General features: G+C 47.1%; 3 protein-coding genes across 5 annotated transcripts; 1 reads left to right on the forward strand and 2 right to left on the reverse strand.

Moving 5' to 3' along the window:
• Positions 1-3,039: 3,039 nt before the first annotated feature.
• vsig10l (V-set and immunoglobulin domain containing 10 like) lies at positions 3,040-7,924 on the reverse strand. Its single transcript, XM_037452782.2, has 12 exons — positions 7,706-7,924; positions 7,199-7,528; positions 6,504-6,776; positions 6,145-6,411; positions 5,734-5,976; positions 5,356-5,634; positions 4,585-4,677; positions 4,087-4,311; positions 3,893-4,012; positions 3,763-3,803; positions 3,548-3,634; positions 3,040-3,472 (listed from the first exon to the last, which is right to left on the reverse strand). Exons 1-12 carry the CDS (start codon positions 7,776-7,778, stop codon positions 3,398-3,400), a joined length of 2,106 nt encoding a protein of 701 aa, XP_037308679.2. The 5' UTR covers positions 7,779-7,924; the 3' UTR covers positions 3,040-3,397.
• Positions 7,925-8,651: 727 nt separating this feature from the next.
• etfb (electron transfer flavoprotein subunit beta) lies at positions 8,652-12,405 on the reverse strand. The gene is made up of 7 exons (XM_037452802.2): positions 12,246-12,405; positions 11,132-11,290; positions 10,770-10,928; positions 10,526-10,588; positions 9,899-10,057; positions 9,557-9,770; positions 8,652-9,198 (listed from the first exon to the last, which is right to left on the reverse strand). The coding sequence occupies exons 1-6, from the start codon at positions 12,297-12,299 to the stop codon at positions 9,600-9,602; spliced, it is 765 nt and encodes a 254-aa protein (XP_037308699.1). The 5' UTR covers positions 12,300-12,405; the 3' UTR covers positions 8,652-9,198; positions 9,557-9,599.
• A 1,064-nt stretch (positions 12,406-13,469) lies between these two features.
• LOC119196967 (upstream stimulatory factor 2) lies at positions 13,470-24,120 on the forward strand. 3 transcript variants are annotated; one of them, XM_037452794.2, is made up of 11 exons: positions 13,470-13,712; positions 14,196-14,245; positions 14,411-14,517; positions 16,041-16,160; positions 16,805-16,958; positions 17,253-17,340; positions 18,927-18,965; positions 20,917-20,975; positions 21,318-21,412; positions 21,493-21,621; positions 22,404-24,120. In XM_037452794.2, the coding sequence occupies exons 1-11, from the start codon at positions 13,678-13,680 to the stop codon at positions 22,491-22,493; spliced, it is 966 nt and encodes a 321-aa protein (XP_037308691.2). In that variant the 5' UTR covers positions 13,470-13,677; the 3' UTR covers positions 22,494-24,120. The 3 variants fall into 3 exon arrangements, with proteins under 3 accessions (XP_037308691.2, XP_037308692.2, XP_037308694.2); XM_037452797.2 differs by having other exon boundaries at positions 13,475-13,712; positions 16,041-16,106; XM_037452795.2 differs by lacking the exon at positions 18,927-18,965.
• The last annotated feature ends 1,334 nt before the right edge of the window (positions 24,121-25,454 follow it).

Raw genomic sequence — 25,454 nt, forward strand, 5'->3', positions numbered from 1 at the left:
GAGTGACACTGTGACAGCGGTCAAGGCTTTCGCACTGTGCAGAAAAAAAAGAGAGCGAAGATTGCAGTCAATATGCTGATTCTATAGAAGAGGTTGTGGCGTTGGTTTTGATGTGTATTCAGCGGGTGATGGAGCAAGGCGACAGGAATGCGCCCGGAGGAGTGTGTGCAGCTAAATAAGCGTCCACAGGTGTAAACGGAGGTTTGTCTTTGAGCCACAGTTAGACACTAGGATTTCAGTGTCTAACCAAGGAAAGGGCCTTCAAACAAGATCGCACGCAGGAAGAGGCGCCTTCTGAAGTAACAAAAAGGAAATATACATATTATATATATATATATATATACGTTTCAATATCAGCTTGTCTTGACTATATGCAGTAAGCTGTGACAACAAAGCACAGAATTCCTCATGAGAGCTGAGTAACCCTACAAACACAATACAATGAACTCATAACAACATATGCCCCCCCCCCTCTCTCTCTCTCTCTCTCTTTTGTTTGAAAATATTTTTCATACACACTACTCCATTTGAATAAGCCAAACTATGAGAATCGTTGTGGTGCAACCACATAAATCCAGAAATCTGAAAATATCCTACGAATGCCAGTAAACTCACTGTTCTCCTGAAGACGGGGATGGTTGATACGAATGAATTGAATAATGAGGAGGATTTCAAAACCTGCGCTACGTGCACGTATAGCTGCACCAACTGTCAATCTAAACACAGGGATGTGACAGTTCATTAAAACATCTGAGAACCAGGTGGAGGGTCAGAGCACCATTTATCCTGCATGAAAGGAGCCAGATAATTCTAAACTCCCATGTGAAAAGCATTATGAAGTTTAGTAAAAATAATTCTTGGGATGTTGTGATGCCCCAGATTTTGAACGAAACAACTAATCCAAGTCAAACGAATGCAAAATCTCACAGTGAAACCCCCCCCCAGTGAGATGTGCACTCGTTAGTTCCATCATATGCATTCAACTTTATGACACCAACTCTTTATTCTCACCATCAAGGTGACATCAGCAATCCGCAGCACGGCATCATCTTACCTGAATTCCTCAGGATGAATCAAACCGCTCAAGTATCAGCCTTTTCTTCGGGGGGAAGGAGTGAGAGTGCAGGCCGGGAGTGAACGCGACGTCGAAGAGGAAGCCCTAGGCTCAATTCCATAAAGTTATGCCCTCCACTTTTCTGTTGATGGAGGCAGAATCCTTTAAAACAATCAAAACAGAACAAATGCCCTTCAGCTGCTGGGGAAAAAAAATCCACGTGACGCTTTCACACCGGGCTACATGGGCAGGGGTGTGTTGGGGTGGGGTTGGGGGCGAGGGGCTGCTGCCGTTGGATGGAGATGGGGGAGGGTCTTGGTCGGGAGGCCGCTCCATGTCTGTTGTTCTACTCGGCGTTCTGGAACCGCGGATGTGCAAAGGCTTGCAGTCCTGCCGTGGTCAATGGAACATGCTGAAGCGCACACTTCCTTTCAGGGATGCAGGGATGCTGGGGTGTGGTCATGGGCGCACACGCACACACACACACAGACACGCAGTGTGAGCGCTTCACCTGCGCCCTCTGATTGAGGCCAATACTTCAAACATTTACCAAAAACAACAACTTTATTAGCATTGACATCATTTACTCGGCTTGAACAAACAAGCAAAGGGAAAAAGGATTGGGGGGGGTTATTAAAGGTTATTTAGCAGGTTCAAGCACGGCTGATTGCATGTCACATGGTCAGTGTTAACATTCAGAGATTTCTGCCCTGTGTGACCTCTGAGCAGCAATTGCGTTGTTACGAGGGCCATCTACGGCGATTGGAAGAGAATCAGCATTCATGACCGATCGGGTTTTGGGAACATAATGTGTTGTTTTGTTAAGGTGTAACAGGATTTTAGACACAGGTTTTTCCATCTAATGTCTGATGAAATGCTGTCAAAAGGTCAAACCCAACCACGTGGTGTCAGCATGTCGAGTACAATCTTTTGCATCTGTATTTGATTGAGGAAACACGCTCTGAGTGACCAGGCAGTTCTCAAACTGTGCTCGGTACGAGTGGTTTCACCGCGATGTCAGATAGTGGACACGAAGACGTGTGCACTCATAAGATTCACTATTCATGTTCCACGTGAACGGTTACCATCAGTGAACTATTCTCTCGCCCGGAGAGATAAAAACAAGAAAACGGCATCTGAACTAAAAAGAGGAAACAAGTAACAGCGATTGCAGGACGTAACCGACTGTGGGAGAGGATGCAGACTTGTGCAACGTGTCACTTACTGCAGCGGCGTGAATGTGGAAGATGCAGAGCGTGCGGTTTGGCCCAGTAGTAAACAGCGTCATGAGTTAACCATGTTAAAAGGGGGATTTCTTTTTCCCCATATACACAGACGTAACATTTAGTTTTGGGTGGCAGGTTTGTTGATGGCCACGGCCTCTATTTGATCATAGAGGGGCTACGATAACTCCTTTTACCGGTCCTATGTTGAGGCCTTAACTGCTTTTAACTTTAGTATTAGTTGGTTCAGTTAAATAGACCAAAACAGTGACTGCAGCATATTCAATATTCATATTAAGTGTTATAAATGTCCTTTTTACTAACAAACGGCCGCTGAATATGTTAACGTGATGGGACGTCTGTAGCGCCATCTGCTGCACAAACATGTGCATTAAAAAAACCCACAATGGAAACATCAGAGGTATTTGAGCGTGTTTCCTCACAACAGAGGACGCATCAGGGCAACATACACACTGTAACTGGATCTTAAAGCCTGCCACCCTTCCACAAGCCTCATCCCCCACACCAACGTTGAGGAGGAGGCGCCACTCAACATCTTCCTCCGGTGGGCCTCCCAAATGAGGCACCTGATCTTATCGGTTAGTCTTCTGCTGCAGCTTCTGTTCCCGTAAAGAAACACTTGGTTTCTCCCTCCCAGAAGGAACGGAAAAAAAAGGTTGCTCTTATGCACTTGTCTCACCCTTTATGACATGATGCATTTTAACCTGCAAATATAATATTTACAGTAAGCATGAACGCGTCACCTGGAGCAATGCAAACCGTTTCATCAGACGATTGATGTTCAATAAATTATGTATGTAGGATAATCACCATTATTTATGAATCGAACTTGTGAAGTTACACTCAAAAAGGAAACATTTGAGCATATTGGTCTCCTTAAATAAATAGATAAATTACTTTGCAGGTGTGGCTTGAACTTTGGATTTATTATAAATAGTTTATAGTTAGATTATAAAACGTAAAGTTCCACAAATATCCATCTCTACTGAAAAACATTTGACACAATCATTTCGTTTAAAATAATACAATTACAGAAATGTATCATACACTGGAATAAAACACTTAAAAGTACAGCATTATATACACCCCAGTTTGGAGCTCAGACAATCGTAGCGGTCCTGACGGGCCGGGCAGGGACAAAAGCGGGGAGAGCCACCGATCTCTCCGAGCGGGTCTGAGGAAGAAAAAACAAGCCAAATAAAATAGTGTAAAATCTTCAAAAGAAACAACGTTGCATTAGAAAGACGACCTGCTGCAATCGGTTGTAATCAGGAGGAGACCTCAGCCCCCCCGTCAGCAGCTTATGGGGGGCAAGTTCTGCCGGAGCCGTGACTGCCTGTGGACGACAAGAAGGACGCTAAAACCCACGAAACTCACCTGGCTACATGTTCACTGATGAATCTGATGCACGATATGCAAAGTACGCCGTGTATTTTATACTGCGCCCAAACTAGCAGCCAATACCTTCTCAACGGCTCTGGGCTTCGGATATCTCGTCTGCCGACCTACCAAAAACAGGGAAATCACAGAATGTCACCACGTCCCCTCGTCTAAAGGCCCGGTCGGGATCCCGTTTGCTAAAGCAGCCACGTACTTTTGTTCCTGTGCAAGTAGACGCAGAAGTAGATTAAGCCCCCCAGCAGGACGAGGAGGAGAAGGCCGCAGGGGATTCCAGCTGCGAGTCCAGCGATGGCGGATCCACTCAGCCCTTCACCTAAATGTGACCAGAATCTAACCTCCGTAGCTCCAAGCGGCAAAACGTACCCCATCTAAAGCGATCGGTTATACCTGGACCGGCTGTTAGGACCGCAGACGGCTGTCCCGCGGTCGTGCGAGCTTTGGGGACGACCCGAAACCCGTACGTCAGCTTGGGATCGAGGAAAAAGATGTCTGCACTCCTGGCGCCGCCAGGCTTCTGCTGGACGGTGTGAAACCCGTCCGAGCTGCCTCTGCTTTGGGTACCGCTGAGATTCCTGCTCAGGCTGTTCGGTCCCTTCATTTGGACGTCGAACCCTTTGCAAATATAAGAACACGTGCAGTTCTCTTTGAATCCGCGTTGAAGCGCGTCGTCTTACCACGCGGCGGCATCTCTCTCGGCAGCCTTAAAGGCCAGTTTGATGCGGCGCACCTTTTATCTTGCACATCAAGAACAAAACGGACACACAAAATTTCCCACACACAGCACTGCTCGGCTAGAGGCTCTCAAACAATATTTACACCCCTATCCTTAATGCAGGATGTGCTCATTCAAAACAAGAAGGTTGGGTTTGTGTGTGATTGCTTTACCTGTGACGATGGAGGTGGGCGGGACCTCCCAGGTCAACGTGACTATGGTTCCATTGTGATTAAAGAATAATCTGGAATTTGAGATAGACGGTCCTGGAAAGGGAAAGGGATTGTTAGTGGAGGGGGGGGGGGGGTGGACACCAAGACTGGGGAGCTTTGTTTCAAAAGGGAAAGCGCTGTTTTTACTTGGCTCTTCATCTTAAAAGGCCGGTTTCTTTTTTTAATCTGGTAACCCTAGAAGTTGAAGGAAACCCTTGTGGTGAGAAACTACACAGTCACTGCTAGTCTGCAACCACCAAAACCACTAGACATTACAAGTATTACATGATCCAAAGTGTAGTAAAGTTGCAACTATTTTCACATTTCTATTGTGCTATCCATTTACTCAAAGTTTAGTCCAAAAATAGTTTTAAAAAAAGCTTAAAAGTGACATTTTCAAATTGCTACGTATTCTTGTTTTTTAGTCACACTAATGACCATTTAAACAAGGGAAATATCTAATTTACAAAACAGTTTAATCTTCTGTGACTCTACTAAAATAGTCATTTATTGCAGCCCTTTTCTTTAGTATGAATCAGTTATTTGAAACTCTAAACAGCCACTCATACATTAACATCTTAGCTGGTTTATGTGGGACTAAATTAATTTAGTTAGAGTGCTGTAGTTTATCAATGGGACACCTTCACCTGCAATTCAAATAAATAATAAATAAAAACACAAAGCGTAGTGGACACAAACAAGTAGAGCCAACCAGGAACAGCAGTACTGCACCTCTCAGCTGGATTTCCCTTCTCTGGCTGCCCAGTGGGTTGCGGCCGGTACAAGTGTAGTTCTGGAGGAGGAAGTTGCTGACGTTGTAATCGCGTATCTGAAGCTCCGTGGTGTCCCTGCTGATTTGGTGCGGTGCCGTGCCGACGATGTCCTCGCTGCCTTTGGACCATGAGACCAAAGCCGGAGGCGAGGCCTCACTGACGCAGTCGATGGCCACCACCATTTTGCCATCAGGGTCCACCGTGGTCCTCACAGCTGGCGGGAACATCCTGGGCCCCCCTGAGAAGGACACGGCTCTGGTTTGGCGTCGGCTGCCAAAGTCCGTGGGAGAACAACGGGTCGTCGGCTTGATGATCTGTGAAAAAAGCAAGGACGTACCTGCGGTGATGCTGCAGTTGCTCAATTCGACGGGGTGGTCAGCCACGCACGTGACCGTCTTCCCGTCGAGGTTGTGCGAGGCGGGGACGACCAGGCTGAGGTTTCCTACTCCACTGCGGGAGGCGTTTAGTGCTGGGAGAGAAAGGCGAGCCGGTGGGGTTCCCCCGGGCCACTGGCAGGAGTACTGCAGCTCCACGCTGCTCACCGACTGCACGGAGCACGTCGAGACATTCGCCGGCCTCACTGTCCAAAGAGAAAAGGTTTCAGACATCAAGTAAAACCAGACTGAAATTAAAAATAAAAAAGGAACCTTGTGTAAATTCTAAATTGTTATAATATTTAGTAACTAATCTGGAACAATAAAGACAAATTGCAAGCAAAAATGTCTTATCAGGTGCACAATTCACACACCATAGACGTTTAAAGTGAGATTCTTTTGGCTTTTTACTCCCGTCTCCGCATTGATCAGCGTGCACACGTAAAGGCCTCCTTGACTGGTCTGCACACTTGGCAGGTCCAACACACCTGGGTGGGCAACCACCGTGGTCTGCGCGCCAAAGACCCACTCCGCAGTGGGCGGGGGGAACCCATCGGCCGTACAGGAGACGCTCAGGGAGTCCCCCTCCAGGTAGAAAGGCCGAGCCGGGCGGGCCTCGAGAACCGGCTCGTCTGGTCCGTCTACGAAACACAGCACAGAGTGGAAGGAAAGCTCCAGAAAGCGGGCTCACAAACAGAGGTGGTTGAGGAGGACGTGTCCTAGACGCTCTTACACAGCACGGTGACGTTCACGTCGGCGGTCACCTGGCTGAAGGGGTTCTTCAGCAACACCGCGTACCGGCCCGCGTCGCTTCGGTTGGGTTGGCGGATCACGAGGCTGCTCCCCTGCACGGAGTAGTGAGAGTTCGACTGGATCTCCGCGCCGCCGAAGAACCACGCCTGCTGCTCGACCACTCCTCGCTGCATGCTGTACCGCAGGGTGAACCCAGCGGCCCCCTCCCGGACGGAACCAGGCGGCCCGTTCAGGGCCACGCTCTGGATCACGTCTGTGAACGAAGTGGGGAGAGAGGAACGGGTAATCAAGCCAAAACAAAACAAACAACATGCAACAACAAATGCAGTAAAATTACATCGAAAATTACATTAAAACAAACAATCAAACGTAAATTGAAAAAAAAAAAGTTTCCTTCCGGGGGCGCAGCAGGAAAGGATTCAGTCTTGGTCTAATGTGAGGGAATGAGGATTGCAGCTGTGTCCTCTGGAGAAGCTGTCACTCTCCATTACGCTATAAAATAAAACTCAACTATACAAAGTCAGACTAAGAATAATGATGATCGTGATTGAGGACAGTCCACCTTCACACCGAGGAAATGTGGGAGCTTTTGTGTACAATTTTATCCTAATGTCATTAGAGACAAAAGGCCTGCGAAATGATTTAAAAGCCCATCACAAAAATCGGAGTACTCACCAAACACTTTCAGAGTGAAAGTAACGGAGGACTTAAACAGTCCAGGTTTTGTCATTTCAATGGTGTAGTTACTGGTATCTCCAAGTTGGACGTTTACAAAGCTGAGGGACCCATTTGCTTCAACCCTTAGCACATTCCTTCTGTCATCGGCTATGACGGGGGGGGCAGTGGAGTTAATGGCCCATGTGACCACAGTGACATCTCCCATGGACCAGATGAGCACTGGGTCGGGGGCACCGGTGAAGGACACAGCCAGAGTGACATTGTGGCCGACCAACGCGTTCACCAGCGTGGGTCCAGCAGGGGAAACCACGAGTTGACAGGATGCACCTGCGGGGGAGACCAGAGATGGAAACGTTCGTGTCGGTTATCTTCCGTTTAATTACACGCCGGTGGGGACAGGCAACGTGACCTTTACACAAAGCACAAAGCAAGTAATTCAACAATAGCAACAGGCGCCCATTCCCCTTCGTTGGCGGTGAAGGGGCAAAGCATTCAAAACGTTACCTCGAAAAGTGAAGCGAAGAAAAAAGGCCAGAAAAAACGCGCTTATCCGCCCAAATTCAACAGGAAAAGTCATTTCATTGAAAGAGGCCCGAGAGTTGCTGAACAATTCACCAGAGGTTATTTGTCGGTCGTAAATTAACTTAAAATCGCAGGATAAACATGAAGCGCAGCGATGTCCTCGGTGTCTCGTGCAGCAGTGACCGGATCCGTGTCCTCCTGTCCGCAGTGCGCGTGAGGCTCACCTGTGCAGAGTCAAAGCCTTGATTGTGCTGGCGAGGCCACGCCCCCTCACACAATTCTCCGAAACCAGCGCGGACTTTTTCCTTTTGGTAAAACTATTATTTCATATTTAGGTGTTTCCATTAAACACAAGGCCCGTGGTTTTATATGGATTAGTATACATATGTATATTGACGTGTCTTTCATATAATGAATAGTTAACCTGCGTGTGTGCGCTGGGGCCCACATTGCTGGTACCTTTACCTCAGTCCTGCTGAGGAACAGTAAGCTGAGACAGTAAACAAGACCTTAAGCTACTTTGCTAGTTCATCAGTTACCATGTGCTTGATATCTGAACGTCATTTAACACAGAATTCTTTAAATAACGATGACTAGATGACTAGACACGAGGAATCAACACCGCTACAAAGTGGAGCTTTCAGGTCTTCATGATATTGGGATTTGCTGCAGCGATTTTATATTGGACTAAATTAGGTTTGGCAAGGTGAAGCTTCTTTGTGTTTGGCTGCATGATTCAACACAACTTGGTAAAGAAATGGGTCACTGGCCAAATGTGATTCAGTATGTAAAACAGAACACCGCTTCAGACAGTGGGAAACACTTGCTCCAATAAATCCCCCTCACAGACAAACTAAGATTAACCACAATGTGTTTCCTGTTAAGAGTAATTAATCATGTCAAATTATAACAAAAACACAATCTTGGGTGAGATATTAAAAAGACTGCTTTATTGTCATGTTCTGTAAGATCCACACAGAATTGAGGCGCTTACGGTAAAAGTCGGATCACTCCCCTCCTGCTTGTACCAAGTGACACTGTCTGCCGAGTCCTGAAACCCGCTTACATTTACACAAACTATACAAATCACCGCACAACACTAATCTTGAGAGATACGGTCATCTCTACTTGGTTGGGTCTATATCTACATAAACCATTTACAGATGCACCAGATGAAAACGGACCGTTGATGAGATGCATCGTCGTGGTATCACACAGGGTGAAACAAACTGGCCTTGGTCTCGATTGTTGCACAAAGACAGCTCGGGTAAAGTCAAATTATTTGCCCGTGAATGAATGAGAGTTACAAGGGACACAAAAGACGAAGTGATCCTCTTCGGGCCGCAGGACGGTGTGTCCCGGTGCCTCCCCGCGTGTCCTCGGGAGTCAGTGTCAAGAGCAGAAGGGTTAGAAGAACACGAGCAAGGCCTCCGGCTGCGCTTGTGCAGCACAGTGCCGTTGTTCATGAGAGAGTTCTGCAGGGAGAGAAGAGAACGGAGATATGAAACAGAGCATTGCATTCTTTATTTGGCTTGGTTTCCGTTTACCACTAGATACAACATTCTCTCCGTCACAACACTCTCTCAGTCACAGCATATCAGTCACTTTTTGTTTTGTTTTAAACAATGGTTGGTGATGGGAATCTAAAAAATTATTATTCACAAATGGTACTCCGGCTGCATGTATAGGCAGGCTGGAAATGGAATTTTATTTAAGAATAAAAGGGCTTCATTGGTAGCCACAATTTTTCAGGAAAGACACATTATTTGAACATTTGTTTATTAGGATTAGGAAAATAGTTTGATGAAAATATGATGAAAAAGGTCCAAGTACCCTTCTTCCGAGTGGCGTGCTCCCCTGCTCGCGCTCCTAAAGACTATATCGTCCCCGACTCCTTCAGTCTGCTCACTAGGTCATCAACAGTCTCCACCTTCACCCCCGCCAGCCTCTGTGGGGGCTCATCCACTCTCAACACCTCCAACCGGGACGTGATATCCACGCCCAAGTCGGCAGGCTTCACTTGAGCGATCTTCTTCTTCTTGGCTTTCTGAAAGTAGACGGGTGAAGTACAAATTCTGTTTTAGTAGCTTTAAAAACATTTTCTTTTTAAAAACAGACTTCTCAAAAGGGAAAAATGTATTTTAGATTTTGGGCTCGGTGCCTATTTAAACCTACCATGATATTAGGCAGTGTGGCGTATCTGGGGGTGTTGAGTCGAAGGTCTGCCGTGAGCACTGCTGGTGTGTCGATCTTAATGGTTTCCAGGCCGCCATCAATTTCTCTCACCACTTTAACCTTGTCTCCTTCCAATGACACCTCTGATGCGAAAGTACCCTGCGATGATAAGACATTCAATACTAGTTCATAAAATGTAACAAAAATGCCCATCGTGAAAACCTTCCTGATGCAATTGTATGTGGGTAAAAATGTGATGATGGCAAAACTAAAAAAAATCTTTTTTTAAACCCACAAACACACTGGAACATGATGTATATTTTCATCTAATTGTGAGATTACATGCTAACAAAGTGCTCTACCTAGTGGTCGGCTAGTGAACTTCAACTGTCTTTGACCCTCGCAGCTCACACTGACTCAAACTAGTCTCTGCTCACTTTGATAAGCCCAGAGGCACAGCCTGATATCACCACTGCCGTGTCAACGTCCTTTGTGGAGACAGCGGGGCCAAATAGAAACTGGGTTCTCTCATTTTTTGTAATCACGTAGGATTTGACCCATTTTGACAACATCATTTGAGACAGGTGGGCTAAGCCTCGTTAGGAATGTAATTTCGTCGGAGCGTACCTGTGGCCAGTCCAGCAAGGCGGCGGTCATCTGGCCGGTCTGATTGCAGTCATCGTCGATGGCCTACGGAACCAACACAAGTTTAAGTTTCTTTATGATCCCATGCACAGCAATTGCAGTGAAGCTAATTACATTGAGTGATTGGCTTAGAAAGGCCCAAAGCAAAACATTGATCAAAAAGGTAACATCGGTCCACGTCCGGTTCAGGAGACAGCGGTTTTAAAGAGTGACATGAATCTCCAACCTGTTTGCCCAGGATGACGAGTTGAGCGTCCTCCTTCTTGGCCAGCGCAGCAAATATCTTTGAGACCTGCAGGGGTCCCAGCGTGTCATAGTCTTTCCCAGTCACTTCCACATGAATTCCACGATCTGCTCCCATTGCGAGGGCAGTACGGATGGTCTCCTAAGAGGTCGAGGGAGTTTGGGTTAAATAGAACTTCTGTTCAGAATGGAAAATCAAATTATCACCATATGGTGAAATGTATACGTCACATATCTCCAGATCAAAATAAATCATAAATACATATCGGATACCACTTTTTGCTAATGTAACCACTAGAAGAACCATTTTCAAAAACCATGCAAAATGTTGCCCCCCCTCTTCACCTGCGCTTGCTGTGGCCCGCAGCTCACAGCCACGACCTCCTTGATGAACTTCTTCTCCTTCAGCTTGACCGCCTCCTCCACCGCGATCTCACAGAAGGGGTTCATCGAGTGCTTAACGCCATCCGTCACCACGCCGCTGTTGTCCGGCTTCACTCGAATCTGAGGAGGAAGACGGCGGGACAGAGTCACTACAAGAGGGCTGGGGGTGAGGGGTGGGCAGGACATCTAGTGACACCGGTTCGAAAGAGAAGCTGCGCAGTTGGCTAAGCATTTATTTTTGGATATGCTCTGAAGGATTATGTTTTTAATGAAGCCAGGGTCTGGTGTTCAGAAACACGGAGGGATTTCCTTTCTATACCGGCGGGTATCGATGAGCGATTACTCTCATTCCGATTAATGTCAAGGGCATTTGATGTGCTTGAGGTGACGACTCAGAAGCAAGTTCTTTCTCGCCAAAGCAGTAAAACCTACAAGAATATACTTTTTGGGGGAAACTGGCTCCGAGAATGAAGGCACAGTCACATCACTAATTATATGCTGATTTTAGAGGACTCAATCTGACAAAAAAAACTTATTATATGGCGTATTGTGATAAAACTTGAGGGGTCGACATTGAGCACTGACCCTGCACAGACCCAGCTGCGGGCAGCTGGAGCAGGACCTCACGCTGTCACATGAAACATCTGCAAACATTGACTGTGGATGGCCAAAGGACACTGTAACCTCGCTAAAGAATATTTATATCACATACTGCACCGTGGAGTTACTGCGTTAATTAAGATGAAGAAAAGATTAAAAAAGCTGATTCTATGGGAGGACATGTATTTGTTCAGCCAGACAGACATCAAGTTGCATAAGTTCAGAACATCAGCCTTACAACTGCTAATGATCCGATCGATCCATTGCTAACGTGTTGACTTGACTGACATGATCTAACGTTAGTAAATACGCGAACAGGTAGTTTTGCTCCTTAGCTCCCGAGCCTGAGCCAGGTTGTGCAAGCCGGCTAACGTTAGCTAGCATAACCCAGAAAGTCAAGTGAGGGAGAACAGGACAAATACCCTTGCAAAAGAAATGGAGACTGCGTCGGTTGGAACAGCGAAAGGATATTTACCTTAACGGCATAGTCAATGACTCGCTTAACTCCAACGAGGACACGGCCAGACATTGTCGCTGGGAGGTTTAACTACGCGTTACAACAGTCAGCTAACGAGAAGGTGTCACCGCATTGAACCTTCACCCAAGGAGGAGAGGTCGGCCTTATTTCAGAGTGACTCCCGACCAGGAAGCGGGGAGGGCCGCCTCCCGTTCCAGCCAATGAGAGCTGACCAGAGCGAATGCTCTCAGTACTGATTGGCCAACACTCGCTTAAAGCCGTTGTTAAATTCAACACATAAGAGTCGTTTTTAGTCCGTTAAGAGTTTTGGAAAACTTGTTTGATCAATTTAGTGCCTGAAGTCAACTGTTCGATTGCTCAAACTGCAAGATTAGCGACAGATCACCTGTGAATAATGGTGTGCTCTTCATATCTGTCTCGTAAACAAAGGCCAACGGAGAAAGGTTCCGCTTTATATGTGGCAAAGTTCACGGCAAACTATCAAGTGACGTAATGAGGTAAAGTTAAGATGATAAATGGCGGATAAGTATCACTAGTATATTTCTGATTTGAGGAGTTTTAGGAGTATCTTTTGTTTCATCAAAATTTGACATTTTAACCTTTTGGCTTGTCTACTGTATTTTCTTTAGAAAGGTAGTGGTATGGGCAAAATGAGTGTTAGATAAAATCACTGCGAAAGCACCTTCCACATTCTTGTCTTGTTGGGTGACTTAAGAAGTAAATGTAAACGTAATCTAGTGGGAACGTATTAAAACCCCATTTCTGCCATTGTAATGAAAAGGTATCCTTATTTTTAAGGAAAAACTTCCTCAAGATAATGACTTCGGCTTTGTATCTCAAATACACTCTCTATTAATGTGAAAGCATCTCAAAATATGTTTTTTTTTTTAATTACTCTGGCCTATCGGTCCATTATAAGTTGATGCATACTTATTTTGATATTATATATTATCTCATTATCTTGATACATCAACATCCCATTATCTTTTTTTTATGGAAACATTGAAAGGGAATATTGAATTCTGTGCAATTTTAAATCTGCATAACTATCTCTCACATAGGCGATATTGCGATATTAAATTGTACATATTTGTTTTACTAATTTAACTTTTTTAATCCCACTACATTCTCTCGATGGTTAACGTTACAAACGGATAATAGCTGCCCCGGTGTAACCTCTCCACACACAGCCACAGCGTTTGGTTTGACGCAGCTCGGGTCCCAACACGCCAGCAGCGGCGAAGGCGGCCTCCATTTTGACTCCGACACCGAGCCGCGCCTCACGTGTCCTGGGCTGTCTCTCTCTCTCTCCCCCTCTCTCTCTCGCTCTCTCTCCCCCCCTCACATGACCCGAGTGTTTGTTCCCGTGATCACCACTTCCATCTCTCGTCTGTGACACCGAATATCAGTTTTTTTTACACTAACCCTGATGGATATGCTCGATCGCAGTCTGGACAGCGCAAGGTAACCCGAGAATCGGCCAAAAAGATGGCTGAGGGCACCAGCTAGCTGCGACATGCTACCCGGGATAGCTAGCGTTAGTGCGCTAACGAAGGGCCTAAGTTAACTTTAAAACACTCTTTGTCCGTACCCGTTCGAGCCGAAGAGAACAGTTTAAATTGTAGACAGAAGCGGGAGGCTTTGCTAACCGGTTAGCCGAGTTATACATCAGCGGACCCCCAAAGAAAAAGAAGGAAAAAAAAAAAAAACATGATAACGATGAGCTAATAACACAATAGCTAGGTTAGCCGAGGCTAGCGATTTAATCACAAACAACCGCGTAATAAGTCGCGCGAGCTCCCGGGACGCCAGCCGGGGCTCTACGTCTGAAGCTCCGCCATCTAATTGAGTGGAGGGGGATTCTCTCCGTTGGCTTTAAAACCAGAATACACACGAACGTCTCTAGGTTGTGTTTAAATAACGTTTATTGTCACTCTTGTTTCGCAGCCAAGAAAAACAACAACAACAAGAAGAAGAGGTTGTCCAGGTATCTGAAGGTAAGACTTTTGCTTCCAGATAATAAAATAAGTGATTTTAGCACCACGTCACCTGTGGATAAACTGCCGCGATCTCTCACACTTCCCAAAGGCACAAACACACCGTGTACGTATAAACCCTGTGTTCCCTTCCCATCCCTTCTGATGTGTCCTCTTCCTCCTCAGACGGGACAGGAGACGAGCAGGCGGCCGTCACCATAGCCGGCGTTCAGCAGGCTGCAGGGTTCGCCGACCACAACATACAATATCAGTTCCGCACCGAGGGGGGTCAGGTGAGCGGACCGAACCTATTTCGCAGAGTTACACGTGGATTGCTATTTCTCTGTGTGTGTGTGTGTGTGTGTGTGTTTAGCCAGCTCTGTTGCAAATACGTGTAGTTGTGAGCTTCCCCTGCATCAGAACGTGTTTTATTTTTGTCCTGTAATTAGTGATGCATTCCCTTGTAAGCATCACCGATGTTGCAGATGGTAAAGATGGAGCTGATGTGAACTACTTTTAAGTCCTCAGTGGCTTAAATTGTACATTTCATGCATAGGATTTGTATCAATGACCTCAATCTGCAGTAAGTACTAACTAACTAAATGTTAGAAAAAGTGCAATATTAGCCTCCACCACGCAGTTTTGAGGGGCAGGTGATATGCCAAGTTTAAGTAAAAATATCTTTTAATTCTTCAAAATTGTCCTAGAACATTATTCCAAATCATTTGATGAAATCAACTCATTGCCCAAATCTTTATTCAAGGAATGTCCCTCAATTTCACATAAATGCAATGCTGGAGGAAATGTACTTTGTTACATTTCCCCACTGTACTCATGGCATATTGGTCCCAAGTCAGCCTGCTGTTTCATCAGTGTTTGATGAATGGAGTTGGATGGACTTTGCTGTACGTGCACCGTGGCAGATGATGTGCTATTTCCCCCCACATGCAATGCGTGTACGCTCTGTAATTCATGGTCCGTCATATGGGGGGGGGGGTTTCTGTGGAAGCGCCGTCACCTCACTCTCGCTCTCACGAGTGTCGTCATTTGTTTTTTTCCGGCTGGCTCGGTCCCTTATTCCAAAGACAAGTCAGGAGGATAGCAGGCTGGGAGTCGCCTGAAGGTACGAGTGTGTGGCTTCTCTTTTTTTAGTCTCATGATTGGGTGGTAAACCTGGTGGCTCCTTGCTGTTCACATAAGGCGTATTTTACTCAATTAGTGATTGCCAATGGTACAGTGATGCAAATGAACTGGTTGGGAAAAAGTAAAAAGGCATGATATCCGGGTCGTTTTCTCCTCCCCGGGATGATTGACAGTGAAGGGAATTAAGTCAGGGATCCACGTGGCTCATTTGGTGTAAATAAGACCAGTGTGAGCGATCATGTGATTGCAGCCCGGTCTGGTATTGGCACAGGGAACGCTGTCACATGTCAGTCAGCCGGAGGGTCACATGATGGAGGGCTACAAATACAGATTCTCAGGAAAAAGACAAATAACAGGCAGATATTTTTTTTTTCTTCCCCCCCCCCCCCCCCCCCCCCCCCCTCCCAAGAGTCAAATCAGGCACATTCTGAAGCATAAGCAAATGGAGAGGGATGCAATGTGCTTACGCTTCAGAATGAGCTTGAATCTGACTATAGCGTCAGATACTAGGCTCGGCTGAACTGAAGTAATAGACATGCTAAACATATCTACACGTCCGGTAAGATTTAGATTGTGACGCGGTACGCCTGTCCGTGGGACCGTAGTACAACACATGAACAACCTGCAGCCCCTGGTTTGCGCGCCTCACATCTTCTCTCTCCCCACCTGGCAGGTGACGTACCGCGTCGTCCAGGTGACCGACCAGCACCTCGAAGGGCGGGATGACGGGGGAGGAGCAGTGAGTGTCGTCTCTACCGCCGCCTTCACGGGGGCTCCTCAGGCTGTGGCTCAGGTGCCCACGTCTCCCCCTATTTCTTTTGATCAAAGAGAACCCACCCGGGAGATGGTCTGCTCTTAATGTCCTCCTCCAGGCTTCTGGTCTTCAAGTAATAACATCGCCTTTAAGGATAAGGCTGGCGATGTTTCGTCTTTCCTCCTTTCAACACTCTACGTGATTTAAATATTAAACCAACTATTAATTCAGCATGTCGTCTCTCTAGACACGCCATGTCCAAACACACAATGAGACGTACCGTTGTAGAAAGTGGTATAAATAGTGCAGCATGTGTCTTGAGTGGGACGTGTGCCCGACACAGAGCTGCTCAAGGGGATTGAACATTAAGTGGCGGAGGGGCATTGTTAATAGCCAAATTCAGAGCATGTTTTGGGCTAAAAGCATACGGATCGAATTTGTTTCCATTTCAAGTAAACCGATTCTTGACTGCTGACCTCTGTGTTTTTTCCACTAACAACCCTACCACGTAATTATTTCATTTTCATTCATTTACTTCTGTTGTCTTGCTTGGTGGGGCCTCGGATGGAGGCCAGGATTGAGCGTGACCGAGAATGAGGTGTGCGTTTACCTGCTGTGGCCGCTCCACTGCCTCCCGCTCAAGCCTCCCCTCTCTCTCTCTCTCTGTCTCTTATCCGTCACAGGCTGTGATCCAAAACCCTTTCAGCAATGGAGGAAGCCCGGCGGGCGAAGCGGTGGGAGGGGAGACGCGCTTCGCTTACTTCCCCGCTGCCGCGGTGAGCGACGGGACCGTGTCTGTTCAGGCCGCCGCGGACCCCACACTCACGCAGGCAGGGGGTGAGTCAGTCCTCGCACCGAAGAGGATGCCTCTATTAGCGTCCCCCCCCCCCCCCCCTCTCCCCCCAAAACAGACAGGAGTGCATTGACTTGTTGTAGAATAGATGAAACAAATAGCAATATGTCAGTAGAACACAGTGCCTCGATAGTAGCCGGTAACCATTAGCCGGACTGGCATTCTGTGGCCGTGTAAAACTAGTTGAGAGGGGGGGGGGGGGACTCTCACACCCTCTATGTCGCTGTTTTGGTCTTCTTTGGGCGGCGCTGACCCAATGACCGCCCTGCCTCTGACAGGTCAGTTCTACGTGATGATGACCCCCCCCGACGTCATTCAGACGGGCCCACAGCGGACCATCGCTCCTCGCTCTCAACCGTACCCCGCGTGAGTATGGGCTCTGTCAGGAGGAGACGGCGCCGCCGTTTGGCACGCTTCTTGTAGAACACCGTTGATATCTTCAGCCAAAGTGCCAGTTTGTCCCTTCAGCTGACACGCCGTGATCGGCTTAAAAGTTGAACTTTTTGTTGGAGTTGATCAACGGGACATGTTGCTTTTGAAGTGTCTCGTTTTCAGCCTTTTACATTGGACATTTTTCATAGGATTTTTATTTGCTCCCGGTTTTAACCATTTATTGCAAGAATGGCAGGCATTTGTGTTTGTTAACGCTTCAGCACAAATCCCCACTAGCTTGACAGAGAAGAAAGCCCATCTGGCATGAATATATATATATATATATATATATATATGTGTATATATGTATGTGTGTGTGTCAACATCAATGCACACTGAGTGAACAAAGCATGCTGGATTCCCATGAGTCAAAATGCTGATGCAGGAGAAGGAAGGATCAGGTCTTTCTCACAGGGAATGAGCTCCAAATCCTTTGACCAGTTATTGTATGCAATATAAATACAAAACATTCAAACAATTTTCCCTCAGTTTATACGGCATGAAATGCAATTGTAATTTCTTTTGCGTAATTTTCATCGTGGCACATCCTGGCTTTTATTTTTGCTCACTCTTCCAATGTCTTTTTAATATGTTTATTCTTCAAATTTGACAACTCGCATCATTATAATCATCGAAAGAGTGTGCCTCTCTCCAACTGTTAGCCACACGCTGGTGATTGCTGTTATTAAGATAATCAGCATGTTCCTCGTGAGCAAAGACAAAGCGTTTTCCTTGCATGATGCCATCCTCGTTGTGATCTGCTATGGATGCTAATTCTAAAGGGCCTGGCTTCTGCTGTGACAAAAACACAGCAAGCTGCTTGTATGGTCACACAAAACTAAGCACATGACTCGTAATCAAATTGACCCAAGTGGATATTCCTCCGCTTCCTTGTACTTAACCTTTAACACGAGGAACTGCCTTCTGGTCATTCAGGGACATCGCTGAGGCAGCTTCGTTTTAGGACACGCTGGTTCCACGCAGCGGATTAAGCCTCCGTTTTTCACCTCTTTCTGATAGGATTAATGAAGAGGACACACGAACAGAAGACAGATTCTTTTAACCGCCCCCGCCTTTCAGTTGTCAAGTGTCAGCTTGGAGTAGACCGCCGTGCTTCTGTGATTTTTTTTTTTTCATTTTTTTTTTTTCAAGAATCTTTCTCAAGGATGTGGGCTCCTTTGTTGTTGGCCGCATTACGGGGAGTTGTAGATCCGCCTTAAATTTTCCAGCCGCTCAGTCGCGTTTGATGTACTTGGTATTCTCTGCGCTCTCTCTCTCCGGTAGAGAGTAACCGGCGAGCTCCGCCTCGCCGTGTGCTGAAATGCAAAGTGAAATGTTTTTTTTTTTTTTCCATCTCTCAATACCGATTTACAATGTGTTTTTGTTTTTTCTCTTTTATTTGTTCACTCATGAATAGTTTCTGACTCGTGACGCGAGACATTTCGGTGTAAAGTAATGAACAGTGACGTTACCGTTGACATGTGAGTAAAATGAATGAAAATGTCCCACCCTATCCGCAGAGATGAAAACGAGCTGCTGCAGCACGAAGGTTTAAACTGGTGAGGACAGCTTCCACATTTCTCTCACACTTCTGTTATTTAAGCCCCCCCCCCCACCCCCCTCTCTCTCCCTCCCTTGAGTCCCTGCTGTGGATGTGTGGGGCACGGATCCATTGGTGGTAGCTCGTGGCAAGCTTTGTTCCCCATGAGGACCTAATCAGGTCATTGTTCTTCATCCGGAAACCAATGGCTCCTCCCACACTTTATATTTAACTGTTATTTTCCAAATTGTCCCCTGTGGTAGTTGTTTGAGTTTTGTACTTATTCAGTCTAGTTTCTGAATAGAGTGCTGCTGGAGGAAAAACCCCGATGTGAGACTCTGGTTCCCCCGCACAAACGGACAAAGGCCTTCTCCATTAAGTTTAATGGTCTCAGTGTGAGGGGGGACCTGTTGTCGTGACGACGTACCGTAGTCTTATTCAGCCACTTATTAGCAAACGCTTTGTCTTTAGACAGGTGAACCACAGGGGTACCTACTGACTTGTTTTATACAAAAAAAAAAAATTCACATGTTACAACCTTTTAAGGCTTGTTTTCAGCCACCTTACCAAAAGTATGAAACTCATTTCTGGGTTTTGGGACGCAGTCCTTCAGCACTCTCTTAGTAAGTCATGGTAATAGTAGTAGTTAGCGCAGCACTGGGTTCTGTCAATCTCCCCTTATCTGTTCTAAATAATTGTTTGTACAAAAGCAATCAATGCTCACCTTTTAATCTATAAGTGTGGGAGAGAATATTACTTATTAAATCAAGCACAGGCTGCACTCGCTTGTATCTCATCTAATGGACTGTTTTAACACCCCAGCACAGAAAGAGTACCACATTCGTTCCTCTTTCCACGGCGATATGTGAGAAGAATCCTCGTCTGCATCCCTTATTTAAACTGCACGCAGAAAGCTCTCCGCCAGCAGGATGGTGCACTGCTCATTTTTCTGGATTTCTCCGGCATCAATAATTCTCTGGAGGTGTGCATCTATAAGTTGTGAGGGAGTGTGGGGTTGGATGGGGGGGGGGGGGTGATGTACCCCCAGGCCTACAAATTTCGTGATTCACACAGTCATCCCCATTTTTTTCCCCCTTTTCTTCTTCACTCTGCCTAAGTGTACTGTTGGACTGCAATCCATTATACAGCTGAAATCCCATTAAGATGCGCTGAGATACAAGCGAGCCTGCAGTTTGTGCTGGCCTGACTATCTCAAACAGAGATATCAGCAGTGGAGTCGTGTTGCTGGGTGACCACGTAGGATAAAGAAGGGTCGAGAAGGGACACACGGGGGGCAGGTGGGACCTCACGGGACATTAGAACGCAAAGTGAGCAGCAGAAGTGCAGCCAGTAAACAATAGTCACAATATTCATTTTCTGCCCCCGTGTCTGTTGTTTCGCACCTCGGTTGAGTCATTACAAACAGGTGGGTCGACTTGTGAATGAATATGTGCGAGTGTGTTATTTGGCCTTTTTGGTGCTAAGGTGGGTGGATGGATGAGTCTCCCCGTCACGACTCGGAGACTTAATTAACACAATACCTAAGGGAGGACCAGGCAGGAGACAGTTGTGTCATTATCTGTAAGCTCCGACTCAAATAGACAGCATCTGTTTTTTTCTTCTTTCTTTCAGTCTTGTAATTTTACAGCACAATAAAGCCGAGAGCTCCCTTCGGGCCACACTTGGGAAGAGGACGGCAATAAGAATAAGATTCCAGCTTCCCAGGACATCAGGGCTGCATTTGTGGCCTTGCACGTCTGTGCCTCTCAGTATTCCCACCGAGTTGCACCAGTGGTAGTGGAGAGGGCTGTGATTACAATGGGCTTTGAATTTAAAAGATAACCGTGAAGAATAGTTTTCAGTAGGCACAGGATTAGGTGCATTTGTGGGATTAGTTTGGACCTGTGCCTGATTGCAGGGCAGCCCGAGATGGAAGATACAAAAGTGTTTTATTTCCTCTCTGTCTGCAGGAAAATGGACGGACCGCGAACGCCGAGAGATGAAAGGAGAAGAGCGCAACACAATGAAGGTGGGTAATTAGGTGCGATTGCGCCTTTTGATTTCAACAGTGTAACACAGTGCAGTGCAGGGCCTAAATAGAGCATTTTTGTTGAAAGAACAATCACAGAGCCCTGTCTAAATATTCTATTAGGAACAGATAGCATATGTATGTGTACTGGCCACTAGAGGGGGCTGTTAAGCTGTGAAAGGCAGGCAGCTGAAATGGCTAAATGAAAGAAATTAAAACCTGGTTCTCTTTTACCCAGACTACCTCTGATCTCTCCATGCAAGAAATGAATCGGGAATGCTGGCTGTGTCTTTTGATATGATTCGCATTCTTCACGCTGTTTTCCATTTAACATTCCAACAGTCGAAAGGCGGAGAAGAGACAAGATCAACAACTGGATTGTCACCCTTTCCAAGATCATACCAGACTGCAATATCGACAGCACCAAGACGGGAGCAGTAAGCGTCCTCACTTCACAGCTCCACTGCTCGCCACTTTTCCCTCACATTTCCATAAGAATCATGTCTGTCCTCCATAGAGCAAAGGGGGCATCCTGTCGAAAGCCTGCGACTACATCCGCGACTTGAGGCAAAGCAACCAGCGGCTGCAGGAGGGTGTGAAGGAAGTGGAGAGGATACAAGTGGACAACGAGTTGTGCAGGCAGCAGGTAGGAACACTGGCATTGCGTGAAGCGTCCAGGGCTTCCATGATGGGGGGGGGGGAAAGGCCTGTGAACGATGACGTCAAAGTCTTCCTTTGAGGTGGTCTGTGTTGCAGATAAATAAATAATAAAGTCACAAATAATAAGGCCGTCACAGCGGGCCGCACATGTGCCTGTGAAGATTGCCACTGCATTGGAGTAGACGGGTTTGCTTTGGGGGTGCCTTGCAACATCCTCTCAGTAGAGTCTCAGAGGCATGAAATTCATCGAGTCCAAAATACAGCTTCATTTTCCCCAAGACGGCGAGAGGGGATTCAGTCTGCATAGCCTATCGTCACTGTCTGACAAAAAGGGATCCGAGGAGTTTGCACAGATGGTGTTACCTGAAATCAGTGCTTTGAGAGACACTGGGAATAATACACTCCCGGGGGGGGGGGAGAACTGCACTCAGAGTATTGTGAAGTCTCGACACAAGCACTCTGCAATATACTCGTATGCTGTTGCTCGAAGCCGTCTCCTCGGGGGATTCGGGGAGCGCCTGGGGGGAAATGGAGCCGGGATGACATACCTCCAGATTGGATAATCCAGTTGGTTGTGGAAGGGGGAGGTGTGGGGGGGGGTCTTTAGAACCCTCTCCCCTGCCGCAAGCATTACACACAGCCAGAGCTCTCGAGTCTTCCGACAAAAGAAAGAAAGTTTTGTCTGTAAACCCTGAGCTATATTTGGCTGTCACGGAGATGAAGACGTTGATAATGAGATTTTTTTTCCCCCCCGTCTTTGTTCTTAAGATTGAAGAGCTGAAGAACGAGAACGCTTTGCTCCGAGCGCAACTCCAGCAGCACGGCATCGAGATGGTGGGAGAGACGCCGCCGCAGTGAGGCAGAGACACACAAAAAAACGACACACGCAACCTGGTGATGGGGGGACGGGGGACGGGGGGACTGGGGGGGGGGGGGGAAGAAGGACCACCACTCAGACGTCCATCCGACACCCCGGAAGAGATGGCCTAGATGATGGAGGAACAAAAAAGATGTATCAAATGAAAAGGACTTGTGAAGAATTCCTCTCTCTGATTGCCCCCCCCCCCTCCCGTCCTGCAAAGACCTCCAGCTGGTACCAGTGCCACCCCCCCCCCCCCCCCCCCCAGCACGGGCTGAGACGGCGCGCCTCCTTCAGCCTTCATGCAGCCTCACTCATCAACTGGGATGAGTTCTTGTTTTGTTCTTGTTTCCCTGTCGGGTGCTGTTTTTTTTTTCCTTTTCTGTTTTTTTTCTTCTCTGAAATCCGGATTTTCATTTAGTTCCATTTGTTCCGTTTGTCTTTTCACATGTAAACGTTTGTTCTTAGCTGCTTTAATTTATTAGTCCGCTCGCTGGCAGAAGCCTTGATGGAGACCGGGTTACGGCGGGAGCTCTTTGAGCGAGGAAACATCACAGAGTGAGAAAAAACATTGTGACGCCACAGACTGAAATATGAATGCCACTCGCACGCAGCTCACCTTCCAACCTGCTTCCACTCTGGCTCATGTAAATAAGACCTTTATCTCCGGGGGGGGGAAAGCCATCATTAACTCATTAACTCCACGGAAGGTTCTGTACTGGAATTGTTGTTTATCCAGAAAACAGCCGTTCAAATGCTGTGTTGGGTTTTCCGACTGGAAGGGTGGCCGGTGTAGAGTGGAGGGCCCTGACCTGCTGCTCTCTGCTCCTTGTGCCGGAACCATCCACAGCGGCCCCCACTTCTTCCACTCGCCAGCGACTTTGTCGGGAGTGTCGATCCGCGTACGAATAATGCCCCCCGTGGTTCACTCCAAGCCGCTCCCCCTATTTTGGTATCGCAAGACTTCCAATGCAGGAGGGGGGGGGGGGGAAGAGGAGGAGGGGGGGGGGGGGGGGGGCAGCACTCAAAGCCTCCGCTCACCGTGGCGAAGGAGTACACGGAAAACCGCTCCGTAGGCAGAGCACGGGTCGTTCTCCATGAAGTGAAGGAGGGGAATGAACTCAGGCAACCAATAACAACACCCCCACCCCCCCCCCCCCTCCACACTCCTCAATATGAACGTTATTCATGAAGACTTTGTGAATGAAGTGCTGGGTGTTTTTGTTTTTTTTGAGCTCATTGGAGCTCTGTTGGCTGAGGAGGAAGAAGATCACATCTTTGGATCCATGCTAGGCGGGAAGAGTCTGGTCCATCAGCCCAAAAGCAGAGGGATCGTGCTAGTTTTAATTTTATTTTTATTTTTTAACCCCCCACCCCCCCTCCCCCCCCCAGTGAGTGGAGTGAATGTGAAGACATGAATAACGCTTTGGAAGAAGGATGTTCACAAACGTTGGCTATTTTGTTTTTGTTTTTCCTTCTTTCTCGTGTTTCTTTTTTGAGGAATGGCAAAAGAATGAAGAAAAAAGCAATCCTTTCTGTAGCAGCCTCACTTTTCTCAGGTTAGATTTTAAGACACCTTTTCTAAGTAAAATGGTGAATAAAAGTTTCACTAGTTAATAACCTTAATGGACTTTGGTTGTGGCTCATTTTCCTTCTGCAGGTCTTTAGGTTCCTTCCCTTAACATTCAACACATATATAATTATATTGGTACATAGAGGGCCCATTAAAAAACTCAAACATCGATCGTCATAAATATTTAAGATTATAAAGTACAAAGTGAAAAAGAAACAACCCGTTATTGTTAATTACTGAAAAGTCAGCTGCTTGATCACGACTGTGGGAGTTTTTTTGACCACATTTGATAAACGAGCCAGAAACGGCCAGTTTGACTCAAATGCTGATTGGAGATCAGACGGACTCCATCCGACTGACAAACTGCAGTCCAGAACTTTCCTAAAGACGTGGAGATTATCCGCCACACGTGTACTTGACCGAAAGGAGGGTTTCACCCCCAGAAATATGATGATAACCACAAATCCCCATCGTATGAAGCTGTAACGTTCCTGGTCCCTCTGGAGGAGGCTCTCCATGCAACCCCTCAGCCAATCGGCTGCATCCACCAAGGCGCTGTGTGCTTCCTCTGAGAAAGCCCGCCCTCGCTCCATCGATCTGATCCACACACTGGTAAAATGGAAACCAGTTAGTCAGAACTCACAGGGCGGGGGGGAGGGGGGGGCCTTGGTCGAGCACGATCGATGGAGGATAAAAGGCGCCTCAGTGGGATTGAATTTGACTTTGAGCATCGCTCTGCTCTTAAAGGGGGGGGGGGGGGGGTGATTTGTGTAATCTCTTAAGTGCCCAAAACAGTAAGACTACTTATAACTCACAGGCCCATTATCTATTCAATGGCTGCTGTGCCGTGCTGTGTGTAACATATGTGCCCCCCCCCCCCCCACCCCCACCCGACCCTCCCCAACAAAGGTCTCTAAGCTAGTCAGCCGCCATTCAAAAACACACTGCGCTAGCCAGGCAGGCGTCAGTGTGTTCCTGTCTGTGTTTGAAGTGGCTGATCTCTGATAACATGTACTTCTCTGATTGGGTCATACTGCTCTGTCCGTCCTCCTGTCTGTCTGTTTGTCTCTGTCTGTCTGTCTGTCTGTCCCCCCCCCCCCCCCCTCAGACCCTGCAGCGGGTGAAAGGAAGTGGCTTTGAAGAAGAGCTCCAGATTGCAAACGTGACGTGTCACTTCTCACCTCTCCGGGTGGATATTTCACTCACCGTTAACCGATGTGTTCATTGGACGGGGGGGGGGTCGCCTCCCGTTGCTCTGACTGCAGTCCGGTCAGTATCGGGGGGACGTCTGCTCTCCCGAAGCCGCATTCTGAAAAAGTCCTTCATGTCAATTGGCAAATACCTTCTCCCTCATTATTGCCTGAGGCCCGCCTACCGACTGGGCGCC

This window comes from Pungitius pungitius, chromosome 11 (genome assembly GCF_949316345.1).
Source record: "Pungitius pungitius chromosome 11, fPunPun2.1, whole genome shotgun sequence".
NCBI lineage: Eukaryota > Metazoa > Chordata > Actinopteri > Perciformes > Gasterosteidae > Pungitius > Pungitius pungitius.